This window comes from Onychomys torridus, chromosome 14 (genome assembly GCF_903995425.1).
Source record: "Onychomys torridus chromosome 14, mOncTor1.1, whole genome shotgun sequence".
Taxonomy (NCBI): domain Eukaryota; kingdom Metazoa; phylum Chordata; class Mammalia; order Rodentia; family Cricetidae; genus Onychomys; species Onychomys torridus.
Window position 1 is genome coordinate 68,985,443 of NC_050456.1, and position 20,110 is coordinate 69,005,552.

Consider the following 20,110-nt stretch of genomic DNA (forward strand, 5'->3'; position numbering starts at 1 on the left):
TTGTGCTCACAGATAAGCAGGAGGGGAACCAGGAATGCTAAACACTTCCTTCAAAGAGGGGGGAATATATGAATTGTTTCTGCCCAAAGGCCAGGGAAGGATGTGGATTTTGGTGACCTTTGTGCTATCTGTGTGGCCAAGACCACATGGATCCTCCCCTAGACCCTTAGAATGTGTTTCTCAATCAGAACCTATCTTTATAGGAGGTACTACATACAGTCAATCTATAGAACCCATCTTTATAGGCAGTACCACATATAGTCAATCTATAGAACTCATCTTTATAGGAGGTAGCACATACAATCTATACAACCCATCTTTATAGGTGGTACCGCATATAGTCAATCTATAGAACCCATCTTTATAGGAGGTACCACATATAGTCAATCTGTAGAATCCATCTTTATAGGCGGTACCACATATAGTCAATCTATAGAATCCATCTTTATAGGCGGCACCACATATAGTCAAGCCATAGAACCCATCTTTATAGGCGGCACCACATACAGTCAATCTATAGAACCCATCTTTACAGGAGGTACCACATACAGTCAATCTATAGAACCCATCTTTACAGGAGGTACCACATACAATCTATAGAACCCATCTTTATAGGCAGCACCACATATAGTCAATCCATAGAACCCATCTGTATGGAAGATGTCATGTGTACTTTAACTTTACAAAGAGCTTTGATGTAGTCATATCTTAAGCTTTATTGTGCACAGGGAATGAATCATTTATCACAAGAAAAAATTTCACTAAATTGTGCTGTGTTTATATATGGATAAAATAAACTACTCAGGGTTAGACTCCCCAAGTTAGAACCAACACATGCTACTCAGTTGTGTTGAACCAAACTGCCTTCTTGCCTTCCACTGATCATTATTCTTCAGGTCATGGTGGTCCCAGAGACCCCAGCATAAAAGAGAAGAAAAAAGAATGGTAGAAAAAGGGGCAAAAGAGCATTTGTATGCACAACAATACTGATCAAAGTTATCCTCATATACTAGTATATAATGGAGAGCTGAATTTGCTGTCATAGTGTTGAAATAATGAATGGTGTGTATGTTGCAGAGTTACTTTCCACATCTACCTAAAAGATGAAGGACCTGAGAACTTAGGATTTCCCAGTGATTAAGATAGCTATGAAAAATACTAGCATACCTTACCATTATAATGATGCAACAGTAATACAATTTGCCAGAAGAGCAAACAATATATATATATATATATGTACACATATATACACATATACATATATATACATACATATATACATATATATACATACACAACACACACACACACACATAGATGACTCAGTCATCTTTTTAGGCATTAAAGGCTAGAGAACATTCTCAGTGGTATTATTTCTCTATCAGGTTGAGCAGTTACAATTCATTTTCATTAAAATAGCTATTTGGTTATGACCTGTCTTAGTCGCTAGAATTCTACCTTATTACTCAAGAACACTAATAAATTCATTGATGAGAGCTAAGTGAACCCTGGGAGGTCCCTTCTTAAGCAATGGGAAAATAAAAAAGTGGGTGCCTAAGACAAAGACAGAGCCAAACTCATTATATGCAGCTGTCACGGAGCATTTCTGGATTCCCATTCCAAACTTCCTGTGACCAACAGCTTTCTAAACTGGAAAAGCTCCTATGCTGCCTACTAAGCTCTACACACTGTGAACACAGACAGACACTAAGCTCTACACACTGTGAACACAGACGGACACTAAGCTCTACACACTGTGAACACGGGTGGACACTAGTCTCTACACACTGTGAACACAGATGGACACTAGCTCTTCACACTGCAAACAGGGGTGGACACTAAGCTCTACACACTGTGAACATGGGTGGACACTAAGCTCTACACACTGTGAACACGGGTGGACACTAATCTCTTCACACTGTGAACATGGGTGGACACTAATCTCTTCACACTGTGAACACGGTGGACACTAATCTCTACACACTGTGAACACAGATGGACACTAATCTCTTCACACTGCGAACAGGGGTGGACACTAAGCTCTACACACTAGTGAACACAGTGTAGACACAGCTCTACACAATGATGAACAAGCATGGAGACTAAGCTTCACACACTGGTGAACACTGTATGAATACTAAGCTTGTGTCCTCCATGTAAACCCTGTCACAACTCAGTCCACCTCTGACTGATACATACATCAAGCTGAGCTCAGATGATGAAGGAAAGGGAGATGGGAAGGAAGGAAGGAAGGAAGGAAGGAGGAAGGGAGGGAGGGACGGAGGGAGGGAGGACAGACTGATGGGATGGTCTTTCTGTATGTGAATATGTGTTCCTACCATTGGTTAATAAAGAAGCTGCTTCGGCCTATGGTGAGACAGGTTATAGTCAGGTGGGAAATCCAAGCAAAGGTACAGGGGGAAGGAAGGCGGAGTCAGGGGAGACACTGCGAGCTGGGGGGGAGAGGGGGAGCCTGAATAGAACACAGGTAAAGCCACGAGACACCTAGCAATACTTAAGATTAATAGAAATGGGTTAATTGAAGATGTGATAGCTAGCTAGCAATAAGCCTGAGCCATAAACCAAACAGTCTGTAATTAATATTAAGCCTCTGAGTTATTTTATAAGCTGCTATGGGGCCAGGCAGAACACAAAAAAGCTTCCAGTTACAAAGGGAGATTGCTTTTGTTAAGACTGACATTTTTACTATGTTATTCCTACCTATCCATGAGCATGGGAGATCTTTCCAATTTCTGATATCTTCTTCAATTTCTTTCTTTAGAGACTTAAAGTTCTTATAATACCAGTCTTTCACTTGCTTAGTTAGAGTTACCCCAAGGTATTTTATATTATTTGTGGCTACTGTAAAAGTGGCTACTGTAAAAGGTGATATATCTCTGATTTCTTTCTCAGCTCCCTTTTCATTTGTATATATGAGGGCTACTGATTTTTATTTATTTATTTATTTATTTATTTATTTATTTTTAGTTAATCTTGTATCCTGCCACCTTACTGAAGGAGTTTATCAGCTGTAGGAGTTTCCTGGTAGAATTTTTGGGGTCACTTGTGTATACTATCATATCATCTGCAAATAAGGAAAGTTTGACTTCTTCCTTTCCAATTTGTATCCCCTTAATCTCCTTTTGTTGTCTTATTGCTCTAGCTAGAACTTCAAGTACTATGTTGAATAAGTATGGGGAGAGTGGACAGCCTTGTCTTGTTCCTGATTTTAGTGTAATCACTTTGAATTTCTCTCCATTTAATTTGATGTTGGCTGTTGGCTTGCTGTAAATTGCCTTCATTATGTTTAGGTATGTTCCTTGTATTCCTGATCTCTCTAGAACTTTTATCATGAAGGAGTGTTGGACTTTGTCAAAGGCCTTTTCAGTATCTCATGAAATGATCATGTTGTTTTTTTTCTTTCAGTTTGTTTATATGGTATATTACATTGACAGATTTTCGTATGTTGAACCATCCTTGCATCCCTGGGATGAAGCCTACTTGGTCATGGTGGATAATTTTTTTGATGTGTTCCTGGATTCGGTTAGCCAGTAATTTATTGAGTATTTTTGCATAAATTTTCATGAGGGAGACTGGTCTGTAGTTCTCTTTCTTTGTTGCATCTTTGTGTGGAGATTGGTCTGTAATTCTCTTTCTTTGTTGCATCTTTGTGTGGTTTGGGTATCAGGGTAACTGTAGCCTCATAAAAAGAATTTGTTAATGTTCCTTTTGTTTCTGCTGTGTGGAACAATTTGAAGAGTATTGGTATTAGCTCTTCTTTGAAAATCTGGTAGAATTCTGCGCTGAAACCATCTGGTCCTGGGCTTTTATTGGTTGGGAAACTTTTAATGACTGTTTCTATTTCCTTAGAGGTTATTGGTCTCTTTAAATAGTTTATCTGGTCTTGCAGGGTGCTGGAGAGGCTCTCAGGAATCCACAAAGTTAACCCCACCTTGGTCTGCTGTCAGTGGTCCAGAGGGTGCCTGGACTAGTCTATTCTGGTGACTGGCCTAGCAAATAACCTAGCTGTCATCATAGAGCTTTTGTCCAGTGACTGATAGAGGCAGATACAGAGATCCACAGCCAGGCACCAGGCTGAGCTCTGGGAATCCAATTGATGAGAGAGAGGAGAGATACTGCTGGCAAGGGACGTCAAGATCATGATGGGAGGACGTGCAGAGAGGACCGGCCACACTAGTGGAAGCCCATGAACTGTGGACTGGTGGCTATGGAGCCCCCATGGGACTGGACTAGGCCCTCTGGATATGGAAGACGGTTGTTTGGCTCAAACTGTTTGGGGGGCACCCAGGCAAAGAGAACAGGATCCGCCCCTGGAGCATGGGCAGGCTTCTGGGAATCCAGTACCTGAGGTGTGACACCTTTCACAGCCTTGGTGCAGTGGGAAGGGGCTTGGACCTGCCTAGGCTTAGTGTGCTGGGCTCTGCTGACTCACCCATGGGAGACCTCAATTTGGGGGATGTGGGGATGCAGGGTGGCTTGTGAAAGAGGGCTGGGGAGTGGGAAGAGGGAGGAGGAGAGATCTGTGTATAGTATGTGGAGTGAGTAGAAAATTTCTTACTAAAGAAAAATGAAAAAACAAAAAACAAAAGGAAGAAAGAATGATGGGAAAGGCAGAGAAATGAGGAGACCTTTTGATAGAGAATGTGAGAATCTCTCTTAAGAAGCTATAACCTAGTGCAACATGAAGAAGAAAAATATTTTCAGTATAGTCTGTATCTCTTAGAGTGACAACTTTTACTGAATTTAGCAGCCAAACCTTTTATCTTAGTGATAAACTTTATTGCTTCACCTTCGTATAAAAATTCAGAAAAACAGAAATATCTGTCTAAATAACTAAGAAAGTTATAAAAATTATAAAACAGAATTTCTTTAGTATTTTATCCAAATTTAACTATAATGTGTGATATAAACTATGAAGCATGTGATATGTGCCTTAAGTGTCTACTAAAATATGTGAGTCTAAATTGAAATATGTAAATTATAGGAGAAAAAGGGAATTGACTATAGTCAAGTAGATAATTCAGTTTCAACAAGAAATTTTACTATAAGCCAGTCCCGTCAATATGAAATAAACAAGACCTTTCCAACTCAAAATCAGTGGGATCAAAATATACACACATGCACCCACCAACCATTTCCTTCCACAGACATTTACTCACATGGGGTGCTTTTCCACATTCTTGGATATTTATGTCAGTTAACTAAACCAACCTATGTATATTATTTATGTGACAGGTTTCGTTATTGAATAAAGTCCAAAGATGAAAATCATTTTCAACTATATGCATCTAACTTTGATTAGTAGTAACTACTATCAGAGAGAAATCATGTAACAGGCAACAAAGCAAAGATGGACCTAGTTCATTCCCATTTCCAGGAGAGTAATTCAAAGTGGCTTATGCTGATAATTAAAGCGAATAAAATCACAGGTTCCTACCATGTCTATAAATTACACTACAATATATATGATTTGGGGGTGTGGAAGTGACCAATGAAATATTTCTCAATGAAAACATTTTATACTATTTACATTAATTAAAGCAAATAAATAATAAGGTACTACAACATGTAAGGCCCAAATTTGGTGAAATTAGAATTTTAGAAGCAGTATTACATATTTCAAAAATGCTGAAAACCTAATGTCACTATAAGTCTAAATCATAAGTTAAACATTTTATTTTTTACCACTGAGAGAAATCAAGTATTTAGTTTTACCTTTGGAGCTTCCAGGAATGCTGGCATCAACTTTCCTTCTTCCTGGAGAATCCAGAGGTTTCAAGTCATGAACTGACAGTTTTGGGGGTGGGACAGATGGATGAGATTCTGTTTCCAGAAATTTAACAAAAAGTTCTGAAAAAGACTAGGAGAAAATATTTGGTTATATTACTAGGGTTGTATTAGATGCTGTAAAAAGAAATCTGATCCTATACAAATGAGCATGATATTTAACCATTTCATCATTCGGGGTCTTACACTGTTAAACACGGACTGCTGACTTGGTCTCAGTGGTGTACTGGGCACACTTTTCGATCCTCCTCCAAGCCATCCAGACATCCAGCGAGTAACACCTCCTTGATCTTCAGCAAACAACTGCAAGAGCATTTTAAAACAGAAAATTGCCAAGATAAGATGAGGAAAATAAGAACCTCTCTTATGTGACTTCAAGGAATCATAAATCACGCTTTGTAATTCAAATTCTAGTAAATGTTTCCTATTACTGACAGAGGTTACAGAGAAAAAATGCCATCTAAGCACAATCAGAAATAAATGTTCTGGGCGTGGTTATGTCTCAAAATTTCAGTAATCTGATGTAAGTACGAGTTTATAAGTTGTAAAATATTTACACTAACACCAAAAACTCTGAACAAATCTACTTCTCTGACTAAGAAAACTGTATTAAACTTGTTATATATAGTAAAAAGAAACTATTTTCTACTGTGCCCCTATAGTATAAATGTAATTATAAGCATATTTAGTACGAGAACCAGGATGTAGCTGAGTGGTGGAGTACTTACCTAACATGTGAAAGACATGCTAGGCTCTATCCCCAGAGAGAGAGAGAGGGGGATACCAGAGGATAAGAGAACTACAGGGAAAGAGGTGTGCATGTGTGTGTGTTGGGGGGGGGTTAGAGTGCTTTTGCTATCTAGTTACCTGCTCCATTTCCTCCCTTTTAACACCTAGGATGCTCCCCATTAGTCGCAGCACTTCGTGACGCTGATTTTTAGGTGTGTGGAAATGACCAATGAAGAGGTTTCGCATGAGGACTCTAGAAAATCAAGGCACAAACAGCTTAGGTCGATCTAACATGGCCAACCTGACACAAGCATACTCAAACACTAAACAAATAAACATTTACTTAAACAATGAGATGCTGAATTATAAAGACTGAATGGTAAGGAATTCTAAAGCGGCTTTTTAAAGAAGTCTAATTAGGAATATTTCAGACAACCCAAAATGCATACTTTTTAAAAAATCACTTATTAGCCAAGCAATTATTAGACTCGTAACCAACTGAGGAGGTATCTCATAAATAATTTTCAACACCTAACTAGGTCATTCTCATCTGAGAAAGACATAAAAATGGAGATAAATGTTATATGCCCTCAACCATATTTAAAATATATTTTAAATATCTTAGATTTTTAATATGTTAAATGAGATATTATTGCATGAATAACTAGGTTTCAGACATAATACCTTTAAACATACTAGATATGTTCATTTAAGAGTAGTAAAGAGGGGAAAATATGCCGGGGTGATGGTGGTGATGGCTCCCAGTACTTGGAAGCAGAGGCAGACAGATCTCTGTGAGTTCGAGGCCAGCCTGATCTACAGAGTGAGATCCAGGACAGCCAGACCTGCAGAGAGAAATCCTGTCTCAAAAAAAAAAAAACAAAGGGGGGAAGGGGGGTGTGATTAAAAAATAAACCTTTTATTTTCTAAGTATTTCATAAAGGAGTGATTTTTTTTTCCTACATAGGGTTTCTCTGTGTAGCCTTGGCTGGCCTTGAACTCACACCTGCCTCTGCTGGGATTAAAGGTGTGTGCCACCACCCTGCAGGGATGACCTTTCTTTTAACTCTTGCATATGGTTTTGACAAAAGCAATGAGTTGGGAGAAACAGACTAAAATAAAAGAAGGTAAGTCACTTTACTGACTGCCATGAAAACTACCTACACCTCACTATATCAGAAAAGCAAACTGCTTCTTGAAAATGTGGTCACGTGTAAACATCTGCTATAGCTCTGCTGTTCTCTGAAAGCAATTCCTATAACTCAGGAGGAAGTCAAGAGGCAAAGCTCACTTGTCCACTTTTCCTTCTGTGCTGCTCACTAAGTTCATCAGCTTCTTCTGCGCATCATCCAGCATCTCTTGGTGGAGCTCATCTGTTTTAAAGTAAATGGATAAAGACAACATTAGCCAACGAGGCTGGATAAACACGCAGCAAGACCTACTTAGAAATGTGAATGTGTGCCCCACTCTACTGGAGAATGGCCGATTGCTGTCATCTTTTCTTTGGCTCTGGGAACCTGGACAAAAATTACCTAGAAGACAGGGGATGCAGTTTTCCACATGGTTTGCCCCCAGTACAACGGTCAGCTCCTTAACAGAAATGTAATAATCACAACAGGTTTCCATCCACACAGAAACTTACAAGCAAAGAGCAAACTGTCTCCAGTGCTTTCTTACAGGATGTATTTCCAGAGCAACTCTCACTGAACGGGAGGGAACGGGAAGGACAACTTCAGGTTTTCCCCGTTCTGTTTTCCTGGCTGGCTCCGGTGTTGGCGAGCCAAGAGTATCTAACCAACTAACACTGGCTTAGGACACTGACAGGGCAAAGACAGCATGGGCACTAACATGCTAATCATGATACAATGCTGTTGGCTGACTTAAAAGGATGTTTAGATTATTTCTAAACTTGTACTTTAAAAATAAGCAAAACCTGTAAAATGGTTGGAATCCAGGCAATTTTTAAAGGCAAACTTTAAAATTAAATCAGATGTCCTGTGCACAAGCTAATCACGTCAAAGGATCAAGAGCTCTGGACTAGAGACCTTTCCGTCCACAGTCTACACCTTTTATTAGAAGCAGGCAGTAGAACTGAAAGAGGTGCTTAGTGCCTTTAAGGAAAAACACATGTTTTCATCCCAGAAAAAAGCAAGAGGAGACTGCATGTAAGGTCCCAATAAATGATGACACACACCCCCTCCTTCCCTGACAGGGGATGGCTAGATGAGTCCCCTTACCAGGTACAAGGCCTTGCAATTATTTTTCCCATTCTATGTGTCATTTCTCTTTCCTGTTACCTTTGAAACAATAGTTTTAAATTTCTTTTTGTTGATTTTGCCCAGTACTGTGAAGATTTACTCCTACATCTTCTAAGAGTTTTTAATGGGTTTGAATATAAAATTTAGGGCCATGATCCTTATCAAGTTCATTTTTGTGCGTGGTATGAGACAGGTGTTCATGAGAAAGCAGTTGCTCCAGCATTACGTGCGTGGTAAAACCTTGTTCTTTTGGTACCATTTTGAAAAGTCAACTGACCATCAACATCTGGTGTGTTTTCTTTCTCTTGCTTCCCACAGAATTCTGTTTTTCCCCCACCTCTGATAAAAAGCTCTTATTGACAGGACTACCTACTCTACTGACTCATAACCATTCTTCATCCTGAAGTTCCTAACTTACTTCCTTTCATGACTTTCCTCTAGGACACATTAGATCTCCTTTGTCTCCATTCTGTCCTGTACAATGACTAGAATGCTGACTTACAGTACTGAACACAAATATAAAGCATTCATGTGAAAGGTTTGCAATGGCTTGTGCTTCTCCAAATTGCAAATTTCTGAATTACAAAATGCCATTCACATAATAGACTAACTTTACCTAAATAGAGATGGTTGCCATAACCATATTATAAAAGCCAAGGTTTATGTTTGGAAAATTTCCTACAAACTTTTCCTTTCCCGTCTTTCCAGCAAGGAATTTCAACTGACTATAAAAGGCAGGGGAGGGGTCTATTACTGAAACCTGACTCAGTCAAAGATGTTTTCTCTTAGACTCTTCAAGTATTTTACACTAGGGCATGTGCTGCTTTCCCTAGCATTACACTCTAGATGTGGCAGAGCTCTTGGCCACAGGAAAAACATCAACTCAACAAGCTGAAGCAGGAGCCACTGTATGCCCTCCCCTCCTCCAGGACGACAGACTGGCAGCCTAGGAACAGCCCAAAGTTCCCACTCTCTGCACATGTGCTGTGCATTCATGTAGAGGCTGAGGACTGCGGGTGTCACTCTGTCACTCTCTGCCTGTTGTCCCTCGAGACAGGGTCTCTCAATGAGCTAGGAGGCCTTGTGACCTGCAGTCCCCACAGTGCTGGGCTTATGGGAACAAGTGCAACCATAAGGTCTTTTTACATGGGTTCTGGAATTCAAACGCAGGTCTTTAAGCTTGCATAGCAAGCCCTCTTACCTGTGAGCCACCTCTCTAGCCCTGCTACCTTCTCTTTCTAAATTGTATCTATTACTATTAATTTTATACTGATTACATTTCAAAATGATAATAATTTGGGAACATGTGATGTAAAATAAATTACAAAAATTAATTTCATGGGGCTCAGCAGTTAAGAGCACTTGCTGTTTTTGCAGAGGAGTAGGGTTATTTCCCAGAGTCCACATGGTCTTACAACCATGTGGAACTCTAGGTCCAGGGGATCTGATGCTACCACAGACATGTACTCACATGGTGCACATGCAAACACACACAGAGAAAAATAACAACAATATTATTAAGATTTTGCCTTTATTTTAAGTGTGTATTTTACCTGCATGCATGTCTGTGTACCACATACATGTAGTACTTGAGGAGGCCAGAAGAAGGCATCAGATCTCCTGGGACTGGAGTTAAGAGATGACTGTGAGCTTCCATGTGGGTGCTGGGAATCAAACCCAGGTCCTCTGGAAGAGCAAATGCTGAGCTCCAATAAGTAATCTTAAAATAACTTATTTTTTATTCTTTTTTAAAAAAAACTGTTTCAATGTAGCCATTAAAAACAAAAAAACTACATTAGGCATAGTAGTAGTACACTTTTGTAGCTCCAAGAACTCAGGAACCTGGGGCAAAAGGATTCCTAATTTGAGGCCACCTTGAGCTACACACAATGAAGCCAGCCTACACTTTCTCAAAAGAGAGAGATGGAAAGATGGAAGAGGGAGAGAATTGCATGTATTGGATAGTATGTTCTTACCACATAAACCCTATCTTAAGCTATATTACACTGTCTCCCTTTAAACAAACAAGAACAGCAGGTCAGGCCCTGAGCCAGGAGATGGCCAGCAGGTCAAAGTGCTGCTCTGTAAGTCACAGCCTGAGTTTTATCTCTGGAATCCACATAAAGGTGGAAGTAGAGAACCAAATCCACAAAACTGACTTCAGACCTCCATATGCTCCATGGCAGGCCTGTGTACACCCAGCACACATCATATGTACACATAATAACAACAAATCAAACACTGCTTTTCTTTTAATAAGCTGGGCATTGTGGTTTGAACCTGTAGTCCCAGATGCTAAGAAGGCCAAAGCAGGAGGATCAACTGAGCCTGGGAGTTTGAAGCCAGCTTGGGCAACATAGTGAGACCTTTTCTCAAAGAATCCCAAGCAAATGAAAGGCCTGCATGATGAATAAATATCTTCAGAGTAAAACCTATAAAGCAAAGATTCTAATAAAAAGTTACTTGAATAAAGTAAGTCAGAAAGCCAAAGCATCGTTTAGGTCAAAGTGACGAGATTAAACTGTCTTAAAACTTTAGTCCGTGACGTAATGCAATATGGGATGCACAAGCAAGGCTCTCTCAAACTCAAATGCTTAAATGTACCATGATATTTGAGTAGAGAAAGGAAAAGGAAAGGACCTCAGAACTTAAGGACAGCATGGAAAGGAATGTATTAATTTTGAGAGGTTAGAAGAAAAGGAAGTCACACACCCATCCAAAGTCCCTAAAGACTCATCTTTTTTCCAGCAACACTTGCTCTCCTCCCCTCAGAAATTCTGAATATTTCTCTACGAAAACTGGACTCAAACCACAATTTGAAATCAGAACTATATTTATATGGGCAGGCAAAATATTATTATTCAGAAATGGGTTCTAGTCCAAATACAATAGTCCTGTGAATAATCACACACACCCAAATAATTCTGTAGAAACGCAAGCTGGGGCTGGGAAGCATTTTCAAGTTGAGCAATGAATCAGCTGAGATGGAGTCTAGTCTGGAGAAAGCATGACTCTGATTGTGTGACACAGTAAATCTTTCACAGCAGAGCTCTGAAATTCCCAGAGATGATGCAGTCTTAGAATCAAAATCATGTGCAAGAGTGAGTGCATCATAACTTTACATTTTACTTGTGATTGACGACAGTGCATCATCTTCAGAGAACATCTTAAAGTGTATCATTCTTCTTATATTCCTCTGGTTATCGCATGACTAAGTGCCTGTGAGCAGGTTCACTGAATAGTCAGCTGAATGAAATAACTGTGAAGACCAGAATGAGAACCCAGAAACCCTAGAGATGAACCATGCTCAGGGCCAGGCATGGTTTGCCTCTTTTAAAATGACTGTGCTTCACGCAAAGGATTCTGAAAGAATGGAATAAATGACCAAAGGCTGACTTTCTAAATAGTAAAGTGCTATATAAAATGGAAATATTCTTTCATCTCATTTCTTTCTTCCTTTCTTGCTACATAGCTCTGGCTGAACTGGAACTCGCTCTGTAGACCAGGTTGGTCTCAAACTCACAGAGATCCACCAGCCTCTGCCTCCTGGGTGCTAGGATTAAAAGCATGCACCACCACACCCAGCTTTCATCTGATTTCTTAAAACAACAAATTCATTGTTAAATTTTGCTCTAATCAATAGCAATCACACATATTACTTATGTTGACACTGATATTTTATAATTTTTTCCCATTATTTTGCATTTTTCTCATTTTTAAGAGCCAAGGCAAAGGAGAAAACAGGAGAAAGAGAAAAATGAAAGACAATTTCACTCATTTATATAAATATCAGTAAGTAAATTAGGTATGAGATACTATTTGCATTGGCAACCTTAACTGTAGGCAGAAGTTTCTCTCCAGCCTGCCTGTTCCCAAATACCCAGCAACTACTTTTTAAATAATTGACTCTGAGGCTTAATATTATTTATAAATGCTCAGATGGTAGCTCAGGTTTATTACTAACTAGCTTGTACATTTAAATTAATCCATAATTCTTATCTATGTTTAGCCATGTGGCTTGGTACCTTTTCTCAAAATGACATTCTCATGTTGCTTCTTCTGTGTCTGGCTGGTGATTCCTTGACTCCACCTTCATTTTCCCAGCATTCTGTTTGGCTTTCCTGCCTAACTTCCTGCCCAGCTACCGGCTTATCTGCTTTTTATTAACCAGTAAGAGCAATACATTTTCACAGCATACAGAAGGACATCCCATATCACTTGACAATAATTTTTAATTTTATTTGATTTTTAAATATGTGACTGTGTGTAGACAATGTATGTCTTAGTTAGGGTTTCTGTAGCTGTGAAAAAATATCATGACCAAAAACATCTTGGGGAAGGATTTATTTCAGCATATAGTTTCATAGCACAGTCCATCACTGAGGAAAGTCAGAGCAGAACCTGGAGGCAGGAATTGAAGCATAAGCCATAGAGAAATGTTGCTTACTGTCTTGTTCTTCATGGCTTCCTCAACCTGTTTTCTTATAGCATCCAGGACCACATCCAGGGCACCACCCACAGTGAGCTGGGGTCTCCCACATCAATCAAGAAAAATGCTCTACAGGCTTACCCACAGGCCAATTGGGTCAGGGCATTTTTCTCAATTGAGGCTCTCTTTTCCCAAATAACTCTAGCTCGTGTCAAGTTGACATAAATCTAGCCATCACAGTGTACATGATTACAAGTGCCCATGGAAGCCAGAAAGGGATACCCAGTACCCTGGAACTAGAATTATGGGTGGTTGTGTGGGTATAGGTACTGGGAACCAAACTTGGATCCTCTGCAAAAGCAGTACATGCTCTTAACCAGTGAGCCATCTCTCTAGTACCCAAAATAAACTAAAACTTGACACAGTATTAAATTTAATATGATTTGGCTTCTTCATTTAACTATAACCAAAGCAAAAACTAGAAACTGGATGGTCTTTGTGTGTACATGGGTATGTGTGGAGGCCAGAGGTTGACATCAGGTTTCTTCTTTGGATGCTCTCCATCTTGTACTTTGAGTCAGGGTCTCCCATTCTGAACCAAGAACTTACTGACTTACCTACTCAAACTCTACAGATGGCTCTGGGAATCCCTGTCTACCTCCTAAGCACTGAATTACTGCCTCTCAGCACTCATGTGGATGCATGGCAAGTGCTTTACTTGCTAAGCCATCTCTCCAAACCTCCAGGCTGGCATGGTTTTTGTTGTTTGTTTGTTTGTTTTTTAGAGACAGGGTTTCTCTGTGTAGCTCTGGCTGTCCTGGAACTCTGTAGACCAGGCTGGCCTAGAACTCAGAGATCCATCTGCCTCTGCCTCCTGAGTGCTGGGATTAAGAGCTTGGGCCACCCCCAATTCCACTAGACAGTCTTTTTATTACAGAACTCATACAAAATCACTTTTAACACTAAATGTTTTTAAAAAGAATATCACGTCTATTTGTAATTTGAAGTTAGCAATTGCTTTGTCTTCTAAGTATTTTCAATCTATCGGGCAGAATTTTAAGGTTTAGAGTATACATGGTGAATGTGTTTTTTTGTTGTTTTGTTTTGCTTCTTTGGTTGTTTTGTCCCATCATAATTAACTGCTGAGTAAAAAGTTAACTTTTTTCCCCTGACAAGGTCTCACGTATCCCAGGCTGACCCTAAACTTGCTTTAGACAAAGATGACTTTGACCTTCCAATCCTCTGGCCTATCCTTCCTTAGTGCTAAGATGACAGGCATGTGCTGAAGACTAAACCCAGGGGCTTGTGTGTGTTAGGAATGTATTCTACCAACTGAGGGATATCCCTAGCCCCTAAAGTAAATCTTAAAATTCTACTTGTTGGAAATAAATTCATTTCATTAATGTAGTACAATATCAGTAATATGAGTTCTACTACACTGTAATTTGTGATGAAGATAAAAGACTTACTATATTACTTACACAGCTAATTGGAATTACTATGCACACTTGGAAGAAAGAAGGCAGAGAGGAGAGAAAAAAGGAGGAGAAGGCAAGGGAGGGAGAAACTGACTAAGATTTTTCAACAGTGGAGATTAAATCTAGTCTCAGAGTTAAGTATTGTACCACTAGATTCGACCAAGAGATTTTATGTAATTACACATTTTTGTGTATATGTATGTATGTGTTCATGTGTGCAGGAGAGGTAAGAGGTATGTATACATGTGAGTATGCATATTGTACATGTGTGTGAAGGCCAGAGGCAGTTGTTGGGTGTTTTTTTTGTTTTTGTTTTTTTTTCAAATTACTCAACATCTTCTTTTTTTCCAGACAGACTCCCAAGTGAATCCTGAATTCACTGACTCAGCTGTACTGGCTGACCATCAGGACTCAGAGGTCCTTCTGCCTAAGCCTCTCTAGCACTGAGATTACAGGTGAGTGATCGTGTCCAGCTTTTACGTGCGTGTGGTGATTGAACTCAGGTCCTCATGCTCACAGGATAAGCTCTTTATCAACCAAGCTTTCTCTACAGCACCCACACATCTAAAAATATTTTTAATACAAGCAAATCAAATATGCTTTCCCTCTCTATTAGTCCCCCTCAACCCTTCATTATCAATTCAATTTACAGTTTCCATATAGAAAAATTTTAAAGCATCCTTATATAGTATAAACTTTTTAAAAACAGTTTTGCATAGACAAGACATATGCAAAGAGCACTGCAACTCATCACTGAAAAGGAAAGCCGTAACACTTTCTACCTGGTAAATGCTAACACCACATAAAACCCTTGAGAACAGAGGGTTTTCTAGGCCTCAGCACCAACCTCATTTCCTACTGCAAATTGTAATGGATGATGTCCCCAAAGGAGAGACCTGTCCTGTCCACACAGGGTTTTTACAAAGCTCTAAATAAGTGTCACACTAGAAAGCCAGGACCTATCATATGAAAATCCAGATTTCACCATCCCTTGCAAGACCTAAGAGCCACAGCACTGGGCTCACAAGCCTGTGTAGAAATAATGGGGTTGAGCTGAGACTCCGCCACCCACACAAGAAACACTTCAACTCACCAGTTTTTACCAGGCCTGTCAAAGCTGTAGCCAGGAGTATCTATGAATGCAGCCTGACACAAAACTGTTAGCTTACTTAAAACATGATGAGGTTATTTGGGGGGGGGGGGGGAGGGGAGGTAAACCAATCTTATTGTTCTCCAGTGTGATTACAATGCCATATTACAATGTCAACAGGTTGGACCTACTTATGCCCATCTCCCTTGCTGTTTTGGTATTAACAGTTTACAATCCACTTGTGATTCATGACTAAGTTTCATTTTCCCATACAGCAAATCCCTTTCACTTCTACTTTCCCAGTCCTCCACACCAACCCACCACACCACACTGCTCTTTCAACATTTTCAGAGTATGACACCTCATTTCATGCGAATCCCTCCCTCTGTCTAGAATGAATTTCCCTAGCTACCAATCTATTTAATGATGGGTATACGTATCCATCATTTAAGAAAGGATAAGTCACTAATTTTTCTTACCTTCCCATACCACTATTACCAAGTAGACTGGATAACTCTTTCAAAACAATTTCTTTTTAAAAAATTATTAGTTCTTAGATAATTTTGTACAATGTGCTTTGATGATATTTACCCCTCTCCAGATTCTCCCAGATCCATCCCCCTTCTCTACCCACCCAACTTTGTGTTTTTCCTTTTTAATTGAAAAAATTTTCATGCAATATCTGTGTCATTTTACTTATAACTCATCAAGTGCAATGTGTGCTGCCCAGATATTTTGGATGTGTGTCTTCCATTTGAGCTGGTTACTCACTGGTAGGACTGCACTCTCAAAGATAAAGGAATGACACTTCCCCCAGGGGCTCTCAGTTGCCAACAGCTCCTCGGGGAGGGGTGGACTCCGTGCTCACCTCCCACTTCCTGCGGGGACTTGCTGCCTTTTGTCTGCCTTGAGCTTGCACAGTTCTCTGTACACACTGTCACAGCTGTATGTCCGTAAGTGCAGCTGCCCTGCTCTGTCCTTACAGCTGTCCACCATTTCTGCTTCTTTCAAAACAATTCCTTGCATGTACCTGACTACAAATCCTCTTCCCCTTCCTGCCTGCCACCCTCCTGAAAAAGACCTCTGTCACCTGTTTATCCCAGGGCCTATTTAGTGCTTGATACTCTGCACATAAACAATGACTAACAATGAATGAATGACTGGTGTTCTCTAGGAAAGACAAATAAAATAAATTACATACTGAATGACTCAGCCTTACTGAAAAAAGGAGATGAAGTATATAAAATATTCTCATAAGTACAAAATTCATTTTTCCCTTTCTGCTTATAGAAATTAGTTTCAATAGCAACTTGTAAAACATTGTTCAGTTTAGACATTAATATCAAATATCAAACATGTTTAAAATGTAACTAGAAGTATAAAATAGCTTATTTACCTAATATACTTTTCCCCTTAATTTAAATGTTGGCATTGTCTAGCATACCCAGATGTTTATATCATTACAAATGACTTTTAACCATTTATGGCAATTCAGAAAATTGCATCTGGTACTTCTTACATGTTCCCTCTAAAACTGCCACTTCTGCCAAAAACATCTATAAAGAACTCATTCAAAAGATCTGGGTAACAAAGCGTCTGGGAATGTATTTGGCTTAAGTTCAACAGGACATTATATGTTTTCTTGTATAAATCATGTCTTGGAAAATGGAATGTCTTTATTTAAAATAAAAACTCAGGCACATTCAGCATCATAAAGGTAGTTCCATGTGAAACATTTCAAGCCCCTCTGTCTCTATGACTTTAAAACATGTTTTCATGCTTCATATATCACTGGACTCTTTTTTTTCTTTTTTTGGTTTTTTTGAGACAGGCTTTCTCTGTGTAGTTTTGGTGCCCATCCTGGATCTCGCTTTGTAGACCAGGGTAGCCTCGGACTCACAGAGATCCACATGGCTCTGCCTCCCAAGTGCTGGGATTAAAGGCATGTGCCACCACTAGCCGGCTACTGGACTCGTTTTATAAATACTTTTAGACTTTCTTTTTAAAAATATTCTAAGGAAAAGTTTCCATTTTTAGTTCATACAAGACATTTTAAAAAGTAGTGACTATTTTAAAAAAATTAGTTACAAAAGCCTTTCTATTACTTACAAAAACTTACTTTTCTTTGCATACCACAAAACTCAATGCTTTTTAGTATTTATTACAGAATCAAAAACTATCTTATACTCCCCATTTCAACTCATCGTTTTCATTTAAGAAGAAATTTATCTTAAGAGCAATTAGGGAAATGGAGAAAGGAAAACACACACCTACATACATGACAATGTACATGTCTTTTAGTGGCTCAGCTGTACTAGGTTTACACATTTGTATTTTCTCATCGATAACAACTCCATAGGCACTCTCAACTCTGATGAACTAAGAATGACCCAGCTCATAGACTGGTGCACTGACTGAACACAAAGTCCAGGGTGGCATGTGCAAAGAGTCGTTTTGAACTATGGATGGAATACTGAAAGAACAATCCCCGAAAGGAAGGACAGCAGTAACCCCTCTACCAGTCAACACTGTCTAGTAGAATACAGCATCTACACGATCTTAGGGTCTCTCTTGTTGGGAGGATGAGTTAGCTAACTAGTTCTTATGGTTTAAATAGTTTTCACACTTGTTAGGTAAAATCCTACTAGTGGCTTAACACTTTCTTCAAGTCTCTGTCCCTTAGCAAGAGGAACTAAACATGCCACTTAAGGCCACTGCTGTGTACAACTGTCTTAAATTACCACCTTATGAATTCTTCATGTGCCATTTTTTCAGCTCCTTGAAAAGGGGCCTATCTAGTCTTCTACACAGCAGCCATCGTGAAGCCAAGCAGCTGGTCTTTATTAGGTGCTTACTGACTCGTAAAGCCCCAAGGCATCTGTCTTTATGTTTCTCATAAAGGGCCCATAAATGCCTCCAGTTCATAACCACGGTTGCATGTACCTGACATTAACAATTACATATTCTAAGAGGGACTGATGTCATCCATGCTGTACTGCCTTAATACCGGGGTCATATGTAACCACTCTTTCCTTATGTTTAAACAGACTGAATCATACATATCTTGGTAGTAATGATATAATCAATCATTCTGAATAAAATACCACTTCTTAAAGTAAATTTCCTAATATTGTTTAAATGTTGAAACAGCAGATGAACTAATCATTAGTCTAGAGAGGCTTAGAAATAAAACAATACTTTGCCTTTACAATTCAAGTCTGTGTATTTTCTTTCAACAAAAACCAATCTGTCTTTTTCAAAATTGTTTCTCCTGGCAAAAACTTTTGCTGTCTGGCCAACTTTTGTGTTAAAAATAAAATACAGTATTACAACATCAATCAACATGTAAAGTACTTAATGACTTATAAAAATATATAGGGGTGCTTTTTGAAATAAGTAAGCCAATCAAGAATTTACTTACATTATCAAATCAAGAATACAGCACTGAGAAAACAAAATCGCACTTGTGTTTAGAGATATAAACACGGCCCTAAGCACTTAGGTAATGTAAGAAAACACTATTAGGGGAGCGATAAAAGGCAGGAATAATTTAAAGACCTAACAACCCACCAACTTGGTGTCCCTTCCTGTCTGTGCCATACTAGCTCCCTTGGCCTTTTCAAATAGCAGTTGTATAAGCCAAAGGAAGCAGAGCTTTCTCTCCAGTACTGACGCCCTAGAATGAGCCCAAAGTTCCTACTTATTAATAGTGAGTGTTAATTATGCTTTACACAAATAATCACACCCAGGCTACCTGTGCTACCCGCTACAATGAAAAATTTCTACTCCTAGAAGTTTAAATAGGTGCCTGAGCAAATACCAATATGCTGTGGATATCACTCTATATAAATAAAATGCTGTTTGGCCAGTGGCCAGGCAGGAAGTATAGGCGGGATAAGAGAGAAGAGAATTCTGGGAAGTGGGAGGCTGGGGGAGGAGAGACGCTGCCAGCCGCCAGCATGACAGAAAAGAGATAAGGTACTGGTAAGCCACGAGTCACGTGGCAAAGTATAGATTAATAGAAACGGGTTAATTTAAGATAGAAGAAGTAGATAACAAGAAGCCTGCCATAGCCATACAGTTTATAAACAATGTAAGTTTCTGTGTGTTTACTTGGTTGGGTCTGAGCGTCTATGGGCCTGGCAGGTGAGAGAGATTTGTCCTGACTGTGGGCCAGGCAGGAAAACTCTAACTACACCAATACCACAGACTCTTTGTATCTGACCATGGTCTACCGGAATGACTCCAGGTGAATGACTAAATGGGGATGTGGACATAGACATCAGGGCACACGGCATCAAGCTGTCACAGCCCAGTG

General features: G+C 39.4%; 1 protein-coding gene across 2 annotated transcripts in view; it reads right to left on the reverse strand.

Annotated features, from left to right (window-relative positions):
- Positions 1–20,110, reverse strand: part of Trip11 (thyroid hormone receptor interactor 11) — an 80,068-nt gene that overhangs the window by 4,444 nt on the left and 55,514 nt on the right. For both annotated transcript variants that reach the window (XM_036205678.1, XM_036205677.1), the window contains exons 17-20: positions 7,829–7,910; positions 6,676–6,790; positions 5,995–6,111; positions 5,737–5,881 (exon numbers count right to left, since the gene is read on the reverse strand). In XM_036205678.1, the coding sequence (XP_036061571.1) occupies positions 5,737–5,881; positions 5,995–6,111; positions 6,676–6,790; positions 7,829–7,910 (459 nt within the window). The remainder of the gene's footprint in view (positions 1–5,736; positions 5,882–5,994; positions 6,112–6,675; positions 6,791–7,828; positions 7,911–20,110) is intronic.